The 17,940-nt window shown below is 35.7% G+C and overlaps 1 protein-coding gene across 6 annotated transcripts in view; it reads left to right on the forward strand.

Moving 5' to 3' along the window:
* The window catches only part of ADAMTS6 (ADAM metallopeptidase with thrombospondin type 1 motif 6), a 227,881-nt gene that overhangs the window by 173,052 nt on the left and 36,889 nt on the right, over positions 1-17,940 (forward strand). For 4 of the 6 annotated variants that reach the window (XM_059694536.1, XM_059694535.1, XM_059694538.1 and 1 more), the window contains 2 exons: positions 2,370-2,533; positions 2,909-3,047. In XM_059694536.1, the coding sequence (XP_059550519.1) occupies positions 2,370-2,533; positions 2,909-3,047 (303 nt within the window). Of the gene's footprint in view, positions 1-2,369; positions 2,534-2,908; positions 3,048-3,712; positions 3,802-8,806; positions 9,716-17,940 lie in introns of those variants that run through there. The other 2 variants (XM_059694539.1, XR_009452669.1) reach the window with 2 other exon arrangements.

Below are 17,940 nucleotides of genomic sequence, written 5' to 3' on the forward strand. Positions count from 1 at the left end.
ATGGCTGCGACATCTGTCACCCCATTGATCGCCAGGGTTGATTCGGCTGATCTGGCTGGCTAGGCGGGTGTCCCCCTCCTCCCTCACCGATCCATGTGCGTCCCTCCCGAAGCTGCGCGCTCGGTCGAAGAGGACGACCTTCCCCCCTGAGGAGAGGACCGGTCTTCGGTCAAGGGTATACGAGTAGCTGCGCTCCCCTGCTAGAACCTCCAAACAAGCTCTCAAGGTCCATAAAATAGAACTCAACCATTTTAAAGTGAACAATTTAGTGGCATTTGGTACATTCCAAAATATTTTCATCACCCCAGAAAGAACCTTGTGTCCATTAAGCAGTTACTCCCCATTCCTCAACCCCTGGTAACCATCAATCTGCTTTCTGTCTCTATTGGATTTACCTATTCTGGATATCCTACCTAATAAAAGAGGTAATATGCAAATTGACCATCACTCCAACACACAAGATGGCCACCCCCATGTGGTCAAAGATGGCTGCTCCATGTGGTCAAAGATGGCTGCCACAAGATGGCCAGCAGGGGAGGGCAGTTGGGAGCAACCCGGCCTGAAAGGGAGGGCAATTGAGGGCGACCAGGCCAGCAGGGGAGGGCAATTAGGGGTAACCGAACCTGCAGGGGAGGGCAGTTGGGGGGAACCAGGCCTGCAGAGGTGGGAAGTTAGGAACAATCAGGCCAGCAGGGAGGGCAGTTGGGGGCAACCAGGCCTGCAGGCGAGGGCAATTAGGAGCAATTGGGCCGGCAGGGGAGGGCAGTTGGGGGTGACCAGGCCTGCAGGGGAGGACAGTTAGGGGCAACCAGGCCTGCAGGGGAGAGCAGTTAGGAGCAATTGGGCCGACGGGGAAGAGCAGTTGGGGGTGACCAGGCCAGCAGGAGAGGGCAGTTGGGGGCGACTAGGACTGCAGGGGAAGGCAGTTGGGGGCGACTAGGACTGCAGGGGAGGGCTGTTGGGGGTGACCTGACCTGTAGGGGAGGGCAGTTGGGAGTGACCAGGCTGGCAAGGGAGGGCAGTTAGGGGCAATCGGCTGGCAGGGTAGTGGTTAGGGGCAAGCAGGCAGGCAGGCAGGTGAGTGATTGGGAGCCAGCAGTCCTGGATTCTGAGAGGGATGTCCCATATTGGAGAGTGGGCAGGCTGGGCTGAGGGACACCGCCCCCGCCCCCCCCCCCCCCCAGCACAAATTTTGTGCACCGGGCCTCTAGTTTCATATAAATGGCAGTTTACAATATGTGACTTTTTCTGTCTAGCCTTTTCCATTTAGCATAATGTTTTTGAAATTCATAACCATTGAAACATATATTAGTACTTCTTTTAATGGCTGAATAATATTTCATTGTATTGTGTATACCACAAATTGTTTATTCATTCATCCATTGATGGACAATTGAGTTGTTTCCACTTTTGGTTATTGGGAATAGTGCTACTATAAACATGTATGTACAAATATTTGTTTGAGTACCTATTTTCATTTCTTTTGGATATGTACCTAAGAGTGGAATTGTGGTACTTATAACAAACAAAATATAAATTCTTCTTCATCATCATCATCATCATCATCATCATCATCATCATGCTGAATTTATTATTTGCCAAGTGGCTAGTCTTTTGTCTTGGTTTCATATCTTGTTATCTTTTTTTAAACTAATTGAAGATGCTTCTTTTGTCATATACTTTAAGATGCTTTGTTATTTTTTTCTTTATTGATTGTTATTTCTTAACTGTCTGTTTGGTTGCGTTGTTGTCTGTCTGGGTGCCAGTACTATAGTTTCTCCCACCCCATACTCATATAATTACTTTTTAATATTTAGACAGGAAAGTCTGCTTCCTCCATCTCTCCCATTCCTAGTTATTTCTTTTGGCATACTTTTCCTTGCTAGTTCCATATGTTTATTTCTCCAGGTAACATTTTATTCCTCTCTATCAATGACATCATAAATCAGCCGTGGGCAAACTACGGCCCGCGGGCCGGATCTGGCCCCTTTGACAAAAATGAATAAAACTAAAAAAAAAAAAAAAAAAAAAAAAGACTGTACCCTTTTATGTAATGATGTTTACTTTGAATTTATATCAGTTCACACAAACACTCCATCCATGCTTTTGTTCCGGCCCTCCGGTCCAGTTTAAGAACCCATTGTGGCCCTCGAGTTAAAAAGTTTGCCCACCCCTGTCATAAATACTTAATATCTTCTTGGCATTCACATGGAAATTACCATTTTAATTTTTACTTTAGAAAATAGTCAAGAATTCCATCTCTAAATGGAAATGAATATTCATTGAATACTTCAGTGCAGTTATTTACCAGTGACACTGTGGTAAATGAAGTTTCATATTTTTAGGTGTACTGTGATTTTTTTTTTTAGCTTTAAAATCTGAAACAGATGAATACTATCTTAATTGTGGTTGGACTATTGACTGGCCTAAGAAGTTTGATGCTGCTGGGACAACTTTTCGCTACAAGAGACCAACTGATGAACCAGAATCCTTGGTAGCTCCAGGTCCCACCACGACAAATCTCATTGTCATGGTAAATGTGTCTTTGCCTCTTTATTTTCTCTGCTTTATAGATAAATTAGGTAAATAAAGGTGAAATGGTTTGCCCAAGTGTTTAAAATCCTTGTAAAGTTAAAGCCAGAGTGCTCTCCCATATGAATGTTTGACCATTTCATTGCTTAGTTGAATAATATTTTTATAACCAAACAAGGTAGATGAAAGAAATGGCTCTAAATTACCTATGAAAATGGAAGGAGAAAATTCAAGATAAGTGCATGTGTTCTAAAAGTTATCTTAAATTTCTTATAAGGCTTACTTTATGGCATTATCTTCTTCAAAAGAAATAATAAGTATCTGAATGAAGGCTCATTGTATTTTAATTATCTTCACCAGTTGTTTTCAATGGCAGGTTCTTTATCAAGATACGTATGAGGGAATTACGTATAAGTTCAATGTTCCTATCACTCGGACTGGCAGTGGAGACAGTGATATTGGCTTTACCTGGAATCATCAGCCTTGGTCAGAGTGCTCCACTACTTGTGCTGGAGGTAAGACAACCACTAGGCAGCCCACCCAGAGGGCAGCATGGAAAGCAAAACATGTTGTGAGCTATGCTTTGTGTTTGCTAAAGAAGCTAATTGGAAACATTTCTTGCAGGTTTGCTCCAAGCTGTAATTTAGCAAAAGAAACTTTGCTTTAATTATATTATATTCCATTTGTTTTTAACCTCATGTAATTTGTACAGATTTGTTGGTAAAATACATCTTGGCACAATGAGTGTCTCTGCTGATGCTTCTCCCAAGACTAACTTGAAGGTGGGCTATTTGCTTTTCGTGAACACATTCTTGGTAAAGAACATCAAGAGTTTTAAATAAGAAAACGGGCAAGAATCAGGTGGCACAGATACAGCTTCTTGTATGGGGCATGAGAATGTATGTCCGTGTGCTTGTGTGTTTGTGTGCTTGTGTGTTTCCCATTATCGTACGCAATCTCCCTTCTCCTGCCATCAAAGCTAAGGGGCTCTTTACCAGGATACTACAATCATTACTGGTGTCTGGGTCTCTGGGTTAATGGTGTATCCTGACCCCCAGTATAGTCCCTCAGAGAGGTAGCTTCTAGGCGGTGGTTGGTGATGTGTTGGTTGTCCCATGTGCTTTTTTCATGGGTGCCTTTTCCCCACAATTTACTCTATTCCTAATCCTCCTCCCTCTAGTGGCCACCAATGCAATTCTTTACCTCTGGCTGGGAGAGCAGGACAGTTGGCTTCCTTCAAAGCCAACACCTTTGCTGCTGCATGGACTGGTGAGTAGAAGTGCTGTGCAAGCAGCATCTTCATTCTCTCTGGAGACTAAATGCATCGCCTCCACCGTACACCTTGATTGCAATAGGCAGAGAAACAATCCTATCCTTCAGGCCTACGCTAGACTAAAGTGCCTCACCATTCTGAGAGCAAAGACTAAATTTTGAATAGTTATATTTAGAATGGAAGAAATTTAAATAAAATGGATGATCCCATTTTACCCCATATTCCAATGTATTACCAATTTTTCTTTTCTAAACTTCTTGGAAACCTATCACTTAACGTGAACTTTATCCAATCTTGTCCTATACTCAGTGAATCCCTGACACCTCTGATTTGCAAGGATTAAATCAGAGAAATTATTTTCACAGAAATTAATTTCATATAATAAATTTAGTATTTTTGGACTCATACAGAAGTAAATCATTAACTACAACTCCAAATTCAGTAGTAAGCACTATCTAAAATAAAAAAGCAAATAATAATAATAATAATAATAATAATAGTTTTCTTCTGTGTGAAGTGTCATGAAACATGGTATGTATAATTTGTGGCATATTTTAAAAAATTTCTAATTCCCATCCATTTTATGTGTGAAATGGTTGGTGATTTGTAATGTAAAGATATAAAAAGTATAAGACATTACTGTTTTTTTTTAATAAAATAAAGGATATTTAAAATGAATTATTCAAGTGAATGCCAGTGTATTATTCTTTAGTGCCATTTGTACATATAGATTTCTTCCAATTAAATTCCTTTTTTATTCAATCGATATTTTCCCCTTAACAGTACATACATAAGTCAGGTCCTAGGTAAGATGAGATAAACTTATTTAAAAAGAATTAAAATCATTTAAAGTTTAGGAAATCTAATGAGGAAAGTCTAAGTGTTGAGGTTGATAACTTAGAGAAAAGAAGGCTGAGGGAAAGTGTATCTTCAAGTATGTGACAGGAAGTTGAATGGCAAATTCTTGGGGTCTATTCGTCTTTGTACTAAAAATTGCTATATTTGGGGATGATTTAGACATAGTTTTGTCTGAGGCCAAGGAGGGATTAAATGAATTCTCAATGTTCCTTCTAACCCTATGATTCTTTTGTTCAAAAAGGGGATAGTCCAACAAAAAAAGGAGAAAAATAGGTCATGAAGAGTGAATTTAAAAGAAAAGCCTTGATTTTCTTAAAGAAATATGAAAAATCTAAATGAGTGTTATTCTTTTCCATAGCACTTGTATTGAGAAATCATATTAGAAGAGTAACTTCTTGTGATAAGTGATAAATCAAAAGAAAAGGAGGCCGAAAAGCCCCTGGAAAGAGAATTTTCTTTTCTTTGTTATTTATACTTCTCTTTTCTCTCTGAAGTTACTAATCAGAGATCTTTGAGGTGGTTCTGGGAATTGGAATAGTGCTCAGTTGTAAGTGATTGTGACAGCATTCATGGGGTCATTGCCTTCTTTGGAAGAGAGATGTACAGTACTTGAAAGTTGGCAGGCTTAGTGTGAAGAGCTCCCATTTGTCTTGGTAAGTGGATCTCAAAGTGTGGTCCCTAGACCAGCAGCATCAACATCACTTGAGAATTTATTAGAAATGCTAACTTTGGGACCCTGTCTCAAACCCACTGAATAGAAACTGTCTGGATGGGGCACAGCAATCTATGGTTTAGCAAGCCTTCCAGGTGCTTCTGATGCTTGGTCAGCTTGAGAACCACTGGTCTTGGTTGACAGAGAAATGTAAAGCCTAGCACTCTAGACATGTAGAATCCACACCCTCATCATTGAAGTCTGTGCATCTCTCTAGATTCTTTTGCACCTACAACAATGTCTGGCACATATTAGGCACTCAACAAATATTTGTAGATGAGTGAATGAACAAAAGGAATTATTTTGGCAATTATATATTTGTTCTAGTTCTTCCCAGTGTGGAAAATGAGAGCTTATAATTGCTGTTTTTCTCATGAGGTGGAGCTAAAGGATTGCCACAAAGACACAATATAATTTTGGTTAGCATGGATGAGTAAAATCAAGCTCCTCTCTTTTGTTTTCTTTACTCTGAATAGGTGGGAAATATTTCCTATGATATAGAATACCAATATTAATTATTGGAGTTATTTCTACTTACACATACCCCCAATTTTTAACCCCCAAGTTCTTTAAATACAGGAAGCACATGATTGAGGAAATCTTTTGAGACTTGGAAATCTTGATCAAAGAGGGAACCAGTTATCTGCTTGGTAGTAGTAAATGGAACTTCATCTATTGTTAAGGAATCTTCCAGGAAAAAGTCAGTTCTACTGAGTTTCTTTACTAAGTAACTAAGGATGAATACTAAAGTTAGTTCTCAATTGGTATACTTCACTCTAGTCTTTCCAGGGTGGTGTTATGTGTCTTAAGGCTGTCAAAATCTTTTTAAATGGAAAAAGAGAAAACAAGATCTCAAAGAACTTTCTATTGCAATCTTACAAGACTCCTCAATGTTCTTACCTATGGCTAACCTGCATGTTTTATTAATGGAAGACCTTTGGACTTTGTGTTTGAGAGCAATATTGATAGTTTTTTCTTGTGAGATCTTTGAAGATAAGAAGTTTTGAGACTGTTTTTCGGTTGCTTAGCAGACCCAATGACAAATCTAATGCTTCAGGAAATATTGCTGGTGATTAAATCCAAGTAATGGTCTTTTCTCTGAGTCAGTGATGAAACACTTCCTTAGCCTGAATGAAAACATAGACATCCTATGGGGCATTGTCTTCAGGATAAATGTGATTTTTAAGATGCAGTTTTAACTCTTCCTCTGAGTGAAACCCAAGCCCATGAATTAAAAGTTGGCTATTTTCTGAACCACTGTTACTTCAAATAGAGTTTTTGTTTTTTTATTTCTTATCCAAACTATTGAATGCTCTGTAGTTTATCTGACTCCCAAATTTATATACTACCATTATATTCATGATTAATGTGTCAATTGATAAAGGTTGGCTGGGCAGTAAGAATTGTATTATTTTAAAATACAAAGATTTAGGAGTGTTTTTTATCTACTAGTAATTTATGCCAGTATGCCTTTGCACTCTGACTTCTAAAGCTTCAAATAACAAATACTGTACACTCATCCTTTGATTTTAGTCATACATATTCCATTTTTATTAATGCTTGGCTAGATATGGGGTTCTCAGATTTTAGTGTGCATCAACATTACCTAGAGGGTTTGTTCAAACAAGATTACTAGGTTCTGCCTCCAGGTTCTGATTTGGTGGGTCTGGCATAGATTCCAAAAATTTGCATTTCTGACAAGTTTCCAGTGATGCTGCTGCTACTGGTTCAGAAACCAGACTTTGAGAATCATTGGGTTAGACACACAGGTTTTATCAAGCTAATGGCTATTAACACAAAGTGATAAATCTTTTAGGTAATAATCTACATTATAGTTGTAATCCACATTACAACTAGTCTTTTTAATCATAAATGGTTCTACAATTGAGCTCTGTAATAATAAATACAATTTTATAGTTTGAAAAACATTTTCTGGTGCCCTGTTTCATTTGGTCATTCTTGGCAGCACCATGAGGTAGACATTGTTATTATTATTTCTATTTTGTAGGTAAAACTCAAGTGAAGTAAGTTGCTGAAATTAGGAATTAGAAATTGAGTCTCTAGTGATTTTTAAAACGTAGCATTTTCTTTCTTAATAAAAATGGTCTTTGCCTTGAACAGAGCGTTTTCACTAATTGGCAACCTCAACAGAGCCACATGATGTATCCCCATTTAAAAATAGCTTGAAAATTCATTGTTTCAAATGCTTTCCCTAAAGCAATGGATCTCAACTGTGGCTGCACATTGGAATTATTGGAGAACTTTAAACAATTCTGTGTTTGGCACCACCCTTAAATATTCTGATTTAATTCCTTAGGAGTGTGGCCTGGGCATCAGATTTTTAAAAGCTCCCTAGGTAATTCTAATGCACAGCTAAGGTTGAGAAGAGCTGCCTTTGAGGTTTATTGAAAGTTTATTTATTTTTCAAATGATTTACATTCAGATTCAGATACCTCTGGGACCATTTCTAACTCACATCTCTTATTAATTGGCTACTAGTTGACTGTAGTGGTTAATGAGATTTGGGTATAAGTATTTGGAATGGGAAGGTATAGAGGATCATCAGAGAAGGGAATGAAAAAGGTGGCAGGATGCCAATTAATTTCATAATTGGTTTGTGTGGGCATTGGCCTTGGACATGCATTTGGAAAGCTTTTTTATAGTTCAATTTATTTGCATGCCATATTTTACCTGATGGATCACATATAAGCCTCTAGTTAATGTTTTTAAAATGCACTAAAATTGTGCTAAATATCACTTCTTGGCCTCTTGGCTAATATCAAGTGAAACTGTGCTAAACAGATTTTGAAAGCTCTTTCTTCTAATTTCAAGTTTTGTGGTACTTAGGGTGCTAAAATGTGTAAGTGGATATATATTCAACTTAAAATTAGACCCACAAGTCAGAATGTAAGATGCATATGACCCCTGTTTTAACTCAATATCTATGTAAACTAATAAGAAACTTCTTTTCTCTTTGTGACTTATAGTTCTAATCAGAAAAATTCTTCTATTGCTTTAGGACATTTTTTTTTGATAGGGGATGAATCTTTGTAAAATGCAGCAGTATTAATGATAATTTTCTGTCTTTCTGAATGTACTCTCATTTCACACTATTCAAATCATTCCCTTGTACCCACACTACCTCCTTAACATCTTCTCTTATTTAATACAACCCTTAGGCTTAAAGCAAAACCTTCCAAAGCCAACTAATTAAGAGTTGATGCTGTACTTGTTGCATTTAACTTTGCACCTGTTCTGCTACTGAAGAAACCTTAAGGATACTTCCTTTGTAGTGCAAAGAAAGGACAGAAATACATATTCATTTTGCATGTAGTAGTTTTAAATTTATACTCAAAATATATACAATCTTTGTCCTGCGATTCACTTTATTGACACTTCTGATTACTTTTCCCAAATTGTTTTTTTTCTAGGGTTTTCTTTCTTCCTCTTTGTGTAGAAGTACAAAAATTGTATACCAAAGAACTCAATTTGAAAACTGAAAAACACACAAACGCATGGAGGCTGAATAACATGCTACTAAACAATGAATGGGTTAACAAGATCAAGGAAGAAATCAAAAGATACCTTGAGACAAATGAAAATGAAAACACAATGACCCAAAATCTGTGGGACACAATGAAACAGTTCTAAGAGGAAATTCATAGTAATACAGGCCTACCTCAAGAAACAAGAAAAATCTCAATATAATCTTACACCTAAAGAAACTAGAAAAATAACAACAAACCAACCCAAAAGTGATTAGAAGGAAGGGTATAATAAAGGTCAGAGCAGAAATAAATAAAATAGAGTCTAAAATAAATACAAAAGATCAATGAAATCAAGAGCTGGTCCTTTGAAAAGATAAACAAGCTGGACAAACCTTTAATCAGACTCATCAAGAAAAAAAGAGAGAGGACCCAAATAAATAAAATTAGAAATTAATGAAAAGTGACAACTGACACCACAGACATACAAAGATTTATAAGAAAGTGCTGTGAACAACTATATGCTAACAAGACAATTTGGAAGAAATGGATAAATTTCCTGAAACATACAATCCTTCAAGACTGAATCAAGAAGAAATAGAAAATCTGAACAGGCTACTACTAATGAAATTGAATCAGTAATTACAAAAATTCTCAACAAACATAACTCTTGGCCTGAATGTCTTCACAGGTGAATTTTACCAAACATATAAAGGAGAATTAATACCTATCCTTTTCAAACTATTCCAAAAAAATTGAAGACAACAGAAGACTCCTAAGCTCATTTTATGAGGCCAGCATCACCCTGATTCCAAACCAGATAAAGACATTACAAAAAAAGGAAAATTATAGGCCAATATTGCAACAATATATTAGCAAACCAGATCCAGCAATACATTAAAAAGATCATACACTATGATAAAGTGGGATTTATTTCTGGGATGAAAGTTTGGTTCAATGTCTGAAAATCAGTTAAAATGATACACCACATAAACAAAGTGAAGGATAAAAATTACATTATCATATCAACAGATGCATGAAAAGCATTTGACAAAATTCAGCATTCATTTATGGTAAAAAAACTGTCAGCAAAGTGGGAAAAGATGGAACATACCTCAACATAATAAAGACCATATATGACAAACACAACCAACATCATACTTAGTGGGGAAAAGCTAAAAGCATTTCCCTTAAGATCAGGAAAAAGACAAGGATGTTCACTTTCACCACTTTTATTCAACATAGTGTTAGGCACATAAATCAGACAAGAAGTAAAAATAAAAGGCATCCAAATTTGAAAGGAGGAAGTAAAACTGTCATTATTTGTAGGTGACATGATACTGTATATAGAGGGAACCTTAAAGATCCACCATAAAACTATTAGAAGTGATAAAAAAAAGTTAGTAAAGTAGCAGGAAAGAAAATTAATATTCATAAATTAGTTGCATTTTACACACCAATAATGAACTATCAGAAAGAGAAATTAAGAAAGCAATCCCATGTACAAATGCATCAAAAAGAATAAAATACCCAAGAATAAATTTAACCAAGGAGATAAGATATCTGTACTTGGAAAATTATAAGACACTAAAGAAAGAAATTGAAGATATAAATAAATGGAAGCATATACCATGCTCATGGATAAGAAGAATTAACATTTTAAAATGTCTATGCTACCCAAAGCAATCTATAGATTCAATTCAATCCCTATCAAAATACCAATGGCATTTTTCATAGAACTAGAACAAATAGCTCAAAATTTATATGGAATCACAGAAGACCCCAAATAGACACAGCAAATCTTGAGAAAGAACATAGTTGGAAGTATCATGCTACTGATATCAAACTATACCACATGACTATGTAATCAAAACAGCATGTTGCTGGCATGAAACAGACATGTGGATCGATGAACAGAATAGAGAGCCCAGAAATAAACCCACACCTATATGGTCAATAAATATATGATAAAGAAGGCAAGAATTTACAGTGGGGTAAAGACAGTTTTCTTTAATAAATGATGTTGGGAAAACTGAACAGATACATGCAAAAAAATGAAACTAGGCCACTTTTTTATACCACATACAAGAATAAACTCAAAATGGATTAAAGACTTAAATGTAAGATCTGAAACTATAAAATTCCTAGAAGAAAACATGGGCATAAACCCTAACATTGCTCTTAGTGATTTTTTTAAGGATATATCTCCTTGGGCAAGGGAAACAAGAAAAAATAATGGGATTATATCAAACCAAAAAATTTTTTGCACAGTACAGGAAAACATGAATAAAAGTAAAAGATAGCCTACTAATTTGGAGACAATATTCACCAATGATACATCCAATAATATACAAAGTTTATAAAGAACTCATACAAGGTAACAAAAAAAAAACAACAACACCCAAACAGTCTAATTAAAAAGTGGACAGAGGACCTGAATAGACATTTCTCCAAAGAGGACATACAGATGGCCAATAGTTATATGAAAAGATGCTATAATAATCATTAGATGTCACTAATAACCAAATTAAAACAATAATGAGATATCCTCTCACACCTGTCAGAATGGCTATCATGCCCTAGCCATTTTGGCTCAGTGGATAGAGCACCCACCTGTGGACCAAAGGGTCCCGAGTTCAATTCCGGGCAAGGGCATATACCTTAGTTGCAGGCTCCTCCCTGGCCCGGGCCCTGGTCAGGGCTCATGCAGGAGGCAACTGATCAATGCGTTTCTCTCACATTGATGTTTCTCTCTGTCTTTCCCTCTTTCACTCTCCCTAAAAATCAATGAAAAAAATATCCTTCGGTGAGGATTAACAACAACAAAAAAGAATGGCTATCATCAATAAATCAACAAGCAACAAATATTCGAGAGAATGTGGAGAAAAGGGAACCCTCTGCACTTGTTGGTAGGATTGCAAATTGATGCAAAAACTATGGAAAAAGTATGGAGGTTCCTAAAAATATTAAAAATAGAGCTACCTTATAAACCAGCAAGTCTACTTTTGGGTATTTACCTGAAGAAATCCAAAACAGTAATTCAAAAAGATATATGCATTCTTATATTCATTGCAGCATTATTTACATTAGTCAAGATATGGAAGCAACCTAAGTATCCATCAACAGATACTTAAAGATATGGTATATATACAATGGAATATAACTCAGCCATAAAAAAGGATGAAATCTTGCCATTTGTGACACATGGTTGGACCTAGAGGGTATCATGCTAAGTGAAATAAGTCAGACAGAGAAAGACAAATACCATCTGATTTCACTAAAATGTAGAATTTAAAGAACAAAATAAATGAACGAACAAAACAGAAACAGGCTCATAAATAGAACAAACTGATGGTTGCCTATATAGATGGGGGTTTCGGGTGTTGAGTGAAAAAGGTGAAGGGATTAAGTCATGCGGCTATAAAGTACAGCCAGCATAGGGAATGTAGACAATAATATTGTGTAGTGCCAGGTGGGTACTAGACTTATTTGGGGCTACTTTGTAAATTATATAAATGTCTACCCACTAATATAAAATAATATCGAATGGCAACTGTAATTGAACAATTTTAAAAAACCACCTCAATTTGGTCAGGTTTCTGCTGACAAACAGGCATCTCTCTGCTACACATTCGTTGCTGGACAGCTAAGGCAAAAAGAGATAAGTTACATCTGTGCTCAGATTGAGGAGGAAGAAGAAGGAGACAGGTTATTTTTAGAGGCAATTTGTTTTAGGTTTTATTTTTTTTAAATGTTTTAGCTTTTAAAATTTTATTTAAATTATTTTTTATTTTCCAATTACAGCTGACATACAGTGTTATATTCGTTTCAGCTATACACTCCAGTGATTAGACATTATTTAACTTACTCAATGGTCACCCTGATACATCTTCTACTTGCCTGGCACCATACATAGTTATTAGAATATTATTGACTATATTTCCTCTGCTGTACTTTCTATCCCCATGATTATTCTGTAACAACCAATTTGATTTTGTTTGAAGATAAAGATTTTTCTTATATATATATATATGATGGGTTATTCAAGAATGTTTCTGATCAGTTGTCCATTTAAAATATTGACCATTTAAAATATTATCATTACTTTTATATTTAATTAGCCTAATTAATTTTTCTTGCATGTTTGATGCTTATTTTAAATAAGTGCTTTTTCATTTATTATTCTGTTGTTCCCCTGGATGTCATCTTAAGCCTTGAATGTGTGTGTATATGTGTGAATTGCATATAAACTTAAAAGATATTGTTTCTGTGTTTCCTCTTTCTAAGTAAGACATATTCTTTTCTTTTTTTTAGACATATTCTTTTTATTTTACTATCTGTGATTTCACCTAATTCACCAGTATTCTCATAAATATTGGAACTGGTCTCTACTTTTTCAGATTTTTAAGATGCTTTACATAGTTTTACAACTGCTATTTTGTATTCTTCTGATTTAGGGCCATATTTTTCAAACTGCATCATGGAGCCCCAGGACACTGCAGAATATTGGGCATTTTCAATGCCAACACGGTCACATCAGTTGTATGCCACAGTTTATTACTATTAAGTTGTTTGGACCTAACTAACTATTAAGTGAAACTCTTTGGTATTTTTTTCTGCCTTGGTTCTGTGAAAAATTTACTGAGACAGTAAGGATGCTGTGAACCAAGAATGTTCGAGAACTCCTGATTTAGGGTAAAATGAATGTCATTAATGTTGAGTAAAATGAGTGTCATTAAAGTTGGATAAAAATTAGTCACCTCACTTCAGTAGACATTGAATTTCATTCCATAAGAAGAAGAAAAAAGCATATAACTTGCTTATTCTGGGTTCTAGTGGTGTTCAGAGTTTAAAAATCAGATTTTTTTAGTTAAGGAACTAGAGGTCTTAAGTAATATGTAATTTCTCCTTCAGACCTGTATTAAGTATTCCTGCTGATGTGCCTTCCTGAATATGTTTCCTTCCTTTGTCTCTGTTAGTTCAGTTTAAGAGTTTGAGATTAGTGGGTGATTTAAACAAAAAAGGAGAAAGAGAAAATAAACTATATATTTAAAAGAGCCCCTGATAGCAAATTCTTTTCTGCAGTTTACTACCTAATGAGATTATTTAATAATCTACACTTCATTTATTAATAACATGTTTTTTCCAATGATTTTAATGAATCTATCATGCAGATTACTATAGCCCCTTTAAAATGTTGGCTATTTCTACATTGTTTCTAGGGAAACATTATAAGTTCATGTTATATAATTTATTGTTCTCAAGAATGATACAACACAAACATAATGTACACTTAAAAGTATAGCTAAGTCATTCTAAAAATAACGCATTTAAACTTTTTTTAAAAAGCCATTATTATTCAAAAATATAGACTGCAACCTTTAGGCCAGTACTAGTATCTGCCTGAAAGAGAACAGCTCTCAAAGTACCAGATAAAACAGAGGCAAATGCTTTGCCTTTTCACGGTCCTTTTAATTTCTTAGCTAGTTCTAAGTACCTAACATACTTACCATCACTAAAAGTGGCCAATTCACTATTAGTGAGTAAAAGAATGTGCTTCAAACAAAGAAGGGTTTTGAGACTTGACTTTTATAGACATAATAACAATAATAATGACTAACACTTGTCAGCTTATAAAAGACATTTATAATGTGACTTTGACTGGAACTCAAAGTGGAGGATCCCAAGTGAAGCAGACAGAGGAAAACCAATCCAGTTGTTTTTGAAGATTCAAAATAGACTTGATTGAAATTAAGTGTTAAAGACATAAAAAAGTTGAATTCTATAATTAAGTTTGCTTCTCTTTGATTTAGGAATTACCATGCGAAAGTTACTTTCAGTGTCAAGTAAAAGATAACAGATGGAAATTTTAGTTTGAATAATTAAAAGCCCTTTACTTATCATCATTCCCCCCCTTAGAAAAAAATCATTATGTATCTAGTTTTTAAGAAAAAAAAATCCCTATGGAAGTTATTTTCATGTGAGGTTTTATAATATACCATAGCTTGAAGCTGTGAGGGTTCTTTTACATTTGATTCCTGTATATTCCAAATGTAGGCATAAAACCTATTTAATAATACAAGTCCCTTGTAAAAAGTGACTTGAATTTTCAGGGAATAAATATTTGCATTCAGCTTCATTTATTATTTCCTATTATTGTCTTGATCTTTGAAAAAGAAATTTTTTATAGGACTGGACAATAGTCTGTCATTGATGGTGGCATTCCCCTATTGACTCTCTACTACCATCCCCTTCTTTCAAGTCATTTTCAGTGTTGAGAAGGATGAAGACCCTTTAACATAGGGGATTAGTTGTACCAGGCATTAAAAAGCAGGGCATCTGTGAACATCACAGCTCCTAAAAGCATACCATCTTGTAGCCATCAATTACACCAGGCTCGGTTCTCATGCAGCGTGCCTAGGAGAGGAGTAACTCCTCCAGGCAAACTCGTGCTCTTGGCTGGTTCACACTTCTGGAAGTTAATATGCTTGTTCACTTATTTGTCCATAATCATTATTTCCATTTCTATTTTTCCTTAAGCATATGGCTTTCCCTACATAATACACTTTTTAAAAAATTCATTGAATTCTCCTGGGTATCTTCAATATAACTTAAGCTTTCTAACTTCTTGTAAAAAGTCTTACATATGAACATTGCACCTGATAACCTGACATTTCTTACTGTTTACTCTGCATATTGTGGCTTGCATTTCCTCTTAATGTTAAGATTCATAACTGAAGGCAAGAAATCTCTGCTAATCTAAAACATTTCCCCTGTGTTCTTTCCTCTTTCATCTCATTTCTGTTGCCTTAGAGATTATATTTTTTCCTAATGTGATTAGGGCCTAGATACATATTCACTCACTTAAAAACTTGGGTAAGACTGAAAACAAAGTTTAAGTTCATTCCTATTGTATTAATGATGTATGTGTCACAGATCATGTTTCACTTGACAAAATTTTTGTCCAAAATACCATTTTTAACAACCATATCATATGTACCTTTACAAGTTATTATGCATAAAATACTTTTGGAAAAAAGAAAGCCTTTTATAATGGTAAGCATCATCATCCCAATTTTATAGAATCTTATGATATTACTATACCCATTTTTTTTTTACTTGAGCAAAATGAATTTATTTTAAAAGCTATATATAACTTGTAAGAGAAATCAGACAGCAATAATAAACAAAATTAAATAAAAAATATTAGACCTGAAAGGGCGTTTGTTGTTTTTTTTTTTGAAAGGGCATTTTTTTAAGGTGACTTCCATAATTATAATAGTACTTGCCTAATCTTGCCTCCTCATTTTAATGTCATCTCATTGAGGTCAAGACTGTCTCACTTATTTCCCCCCTCATGATAAGGAATAAACCATGCCTTAGACATGGTAGGAATCCAGTGAGTTAAATTAAGCCAGACACTTGCCATGGAAAAGATTACTGTTCATATATAATGAGTAGTAGGAATTCCCTCCAGGGATAGTGTGATTTCAAATAAATGCAGTATATGTGTGCTCCACCCTACCTTACCATCAGTAAACACAGTTGAAAAATACAATATTTTTAGAGTTACATTTTTCTTTTCTTAATCCTGTTCCCTCGGGACATCTAGTTTTGCTAGGACAGAAGGGAAGACACTAAAAAGGCAGAGAAAGAAAGCCTTTGAACAATAAAAACTAGCAGGAGGCTCATCAGAAGCAGGAAGCATATGGGTGGAGCTGATTGGTACCCTGGATGCCAGCTGTTAGATCCAAGGCAGATGGGCTTTGCTCTGCCCTGAAAATGCTTGTGTCTGGCCAATAATCACACAGCACAACAGCCAGATTCCAGCAGTGAAAGGCAGAGGAGAGAGACTTTTTATTCGTGGCATTTGTTGCTCTTTGGATGATATCTGCCCTGAAGACTTAGATTATGTTAATATTGCTAGCCATATGCTCTGTATACTGTGGTAATATAGTGTTGTCTTGGTTGCTAACTACTTTGGGTGTTGTGGTTAAGCAAATTGTTGCTTTAGCCACCAACCACATTCTTAGTCTAAACTCTGACTTATTAACTTCTTTCCCCACCACTTCCTCTTCAGAAAACTGCTATGATATGATGTGCTATGGCTCTAGGTTAAATTATCTAGATGTTGGTTAGCCCATTCATCCCAAGGATGCATGTATACCTCTCTTTTACTCCCTTATTGACTCACTCATATGTGGTTATTGACTGTTCACTTACCAGCCCATTCAATGGTCTGGGACTGAGATCTGGGTGTTATGAGTAGATTTGAGAAGACCCAGAAGATCTTCCTCCTGCCCTTAACCTTCCCTACACCATTCTTGGTTTAACATAGTCACTCTTTCTAGTAAAATTCAAGTGGTAATTTCTGTGTATTGAGTACCCTCTTTCCACTTTTAAAATGGTGACCTTCCCTGAAAAAAAGCAACATATTGCTAAAATGATTATACATGAATTTATAAAATTAAGAGAGAGAGAGAGAGATGGGACATGAGGACATTAAGCAGCTTACAAGGGGAGTAGAGGAGGGACTGAAATGGAGGTGAGAAATGAAGAGGAGCTGTAGTCTCAAGTGCTCATTTGGGCTTGGCCCTAGGACTGTGGCTGCTAAGCAAAGATCCCGTGCTCTTCACGGGAATCATCGCATAAACCTAGAGCACGTACAGCAGGTGAAGGAGCTCATCCAGGACTCAATTGTTCCAAAATATTAAAGCCATTTCTTGATGTGTAGCTTAGAACAGTGATTCAAGTTGAATACTTCTTTCTCCCATTAGACAAGAGAACCTTTGATGGACAAATGGATCATCTGTAACTTTTAGCTATTGGCAAAAAGTTAAATATAAGATCTGACAAATTTAAATTTTCAGACTGAAAGTAAGGCTTACGTTTCCATGTTAAGAGCCATCATATTTGATTCTTTAAATATAAGTAAAGTAAAAGTCTCTACATAAGATATACCCATTTTAGAGATTTTAAAGTATTGCTAATATATGCCCTGTATTGCTAATGGCATTTTTGTACTTAAATTTTATAATTTGAAACCACTAATTTTTTAACCATAGAAGAGGTACTGCATT

Source organism: Myotis daubentonii, chromosome 4 (assembly GCF_963259705.1).
Source record: "Myotis daubentonii chromosome 4, mMyoDau2.1, whole genome shotgun sequence".
In the NCBI taxonomy this organism is placed as follows: Eukaryota; Metazoa; Chordata; class Mammalia; order Chiroptera; family Vespertilionidae; genus Myotis; species Myotis daubentonii.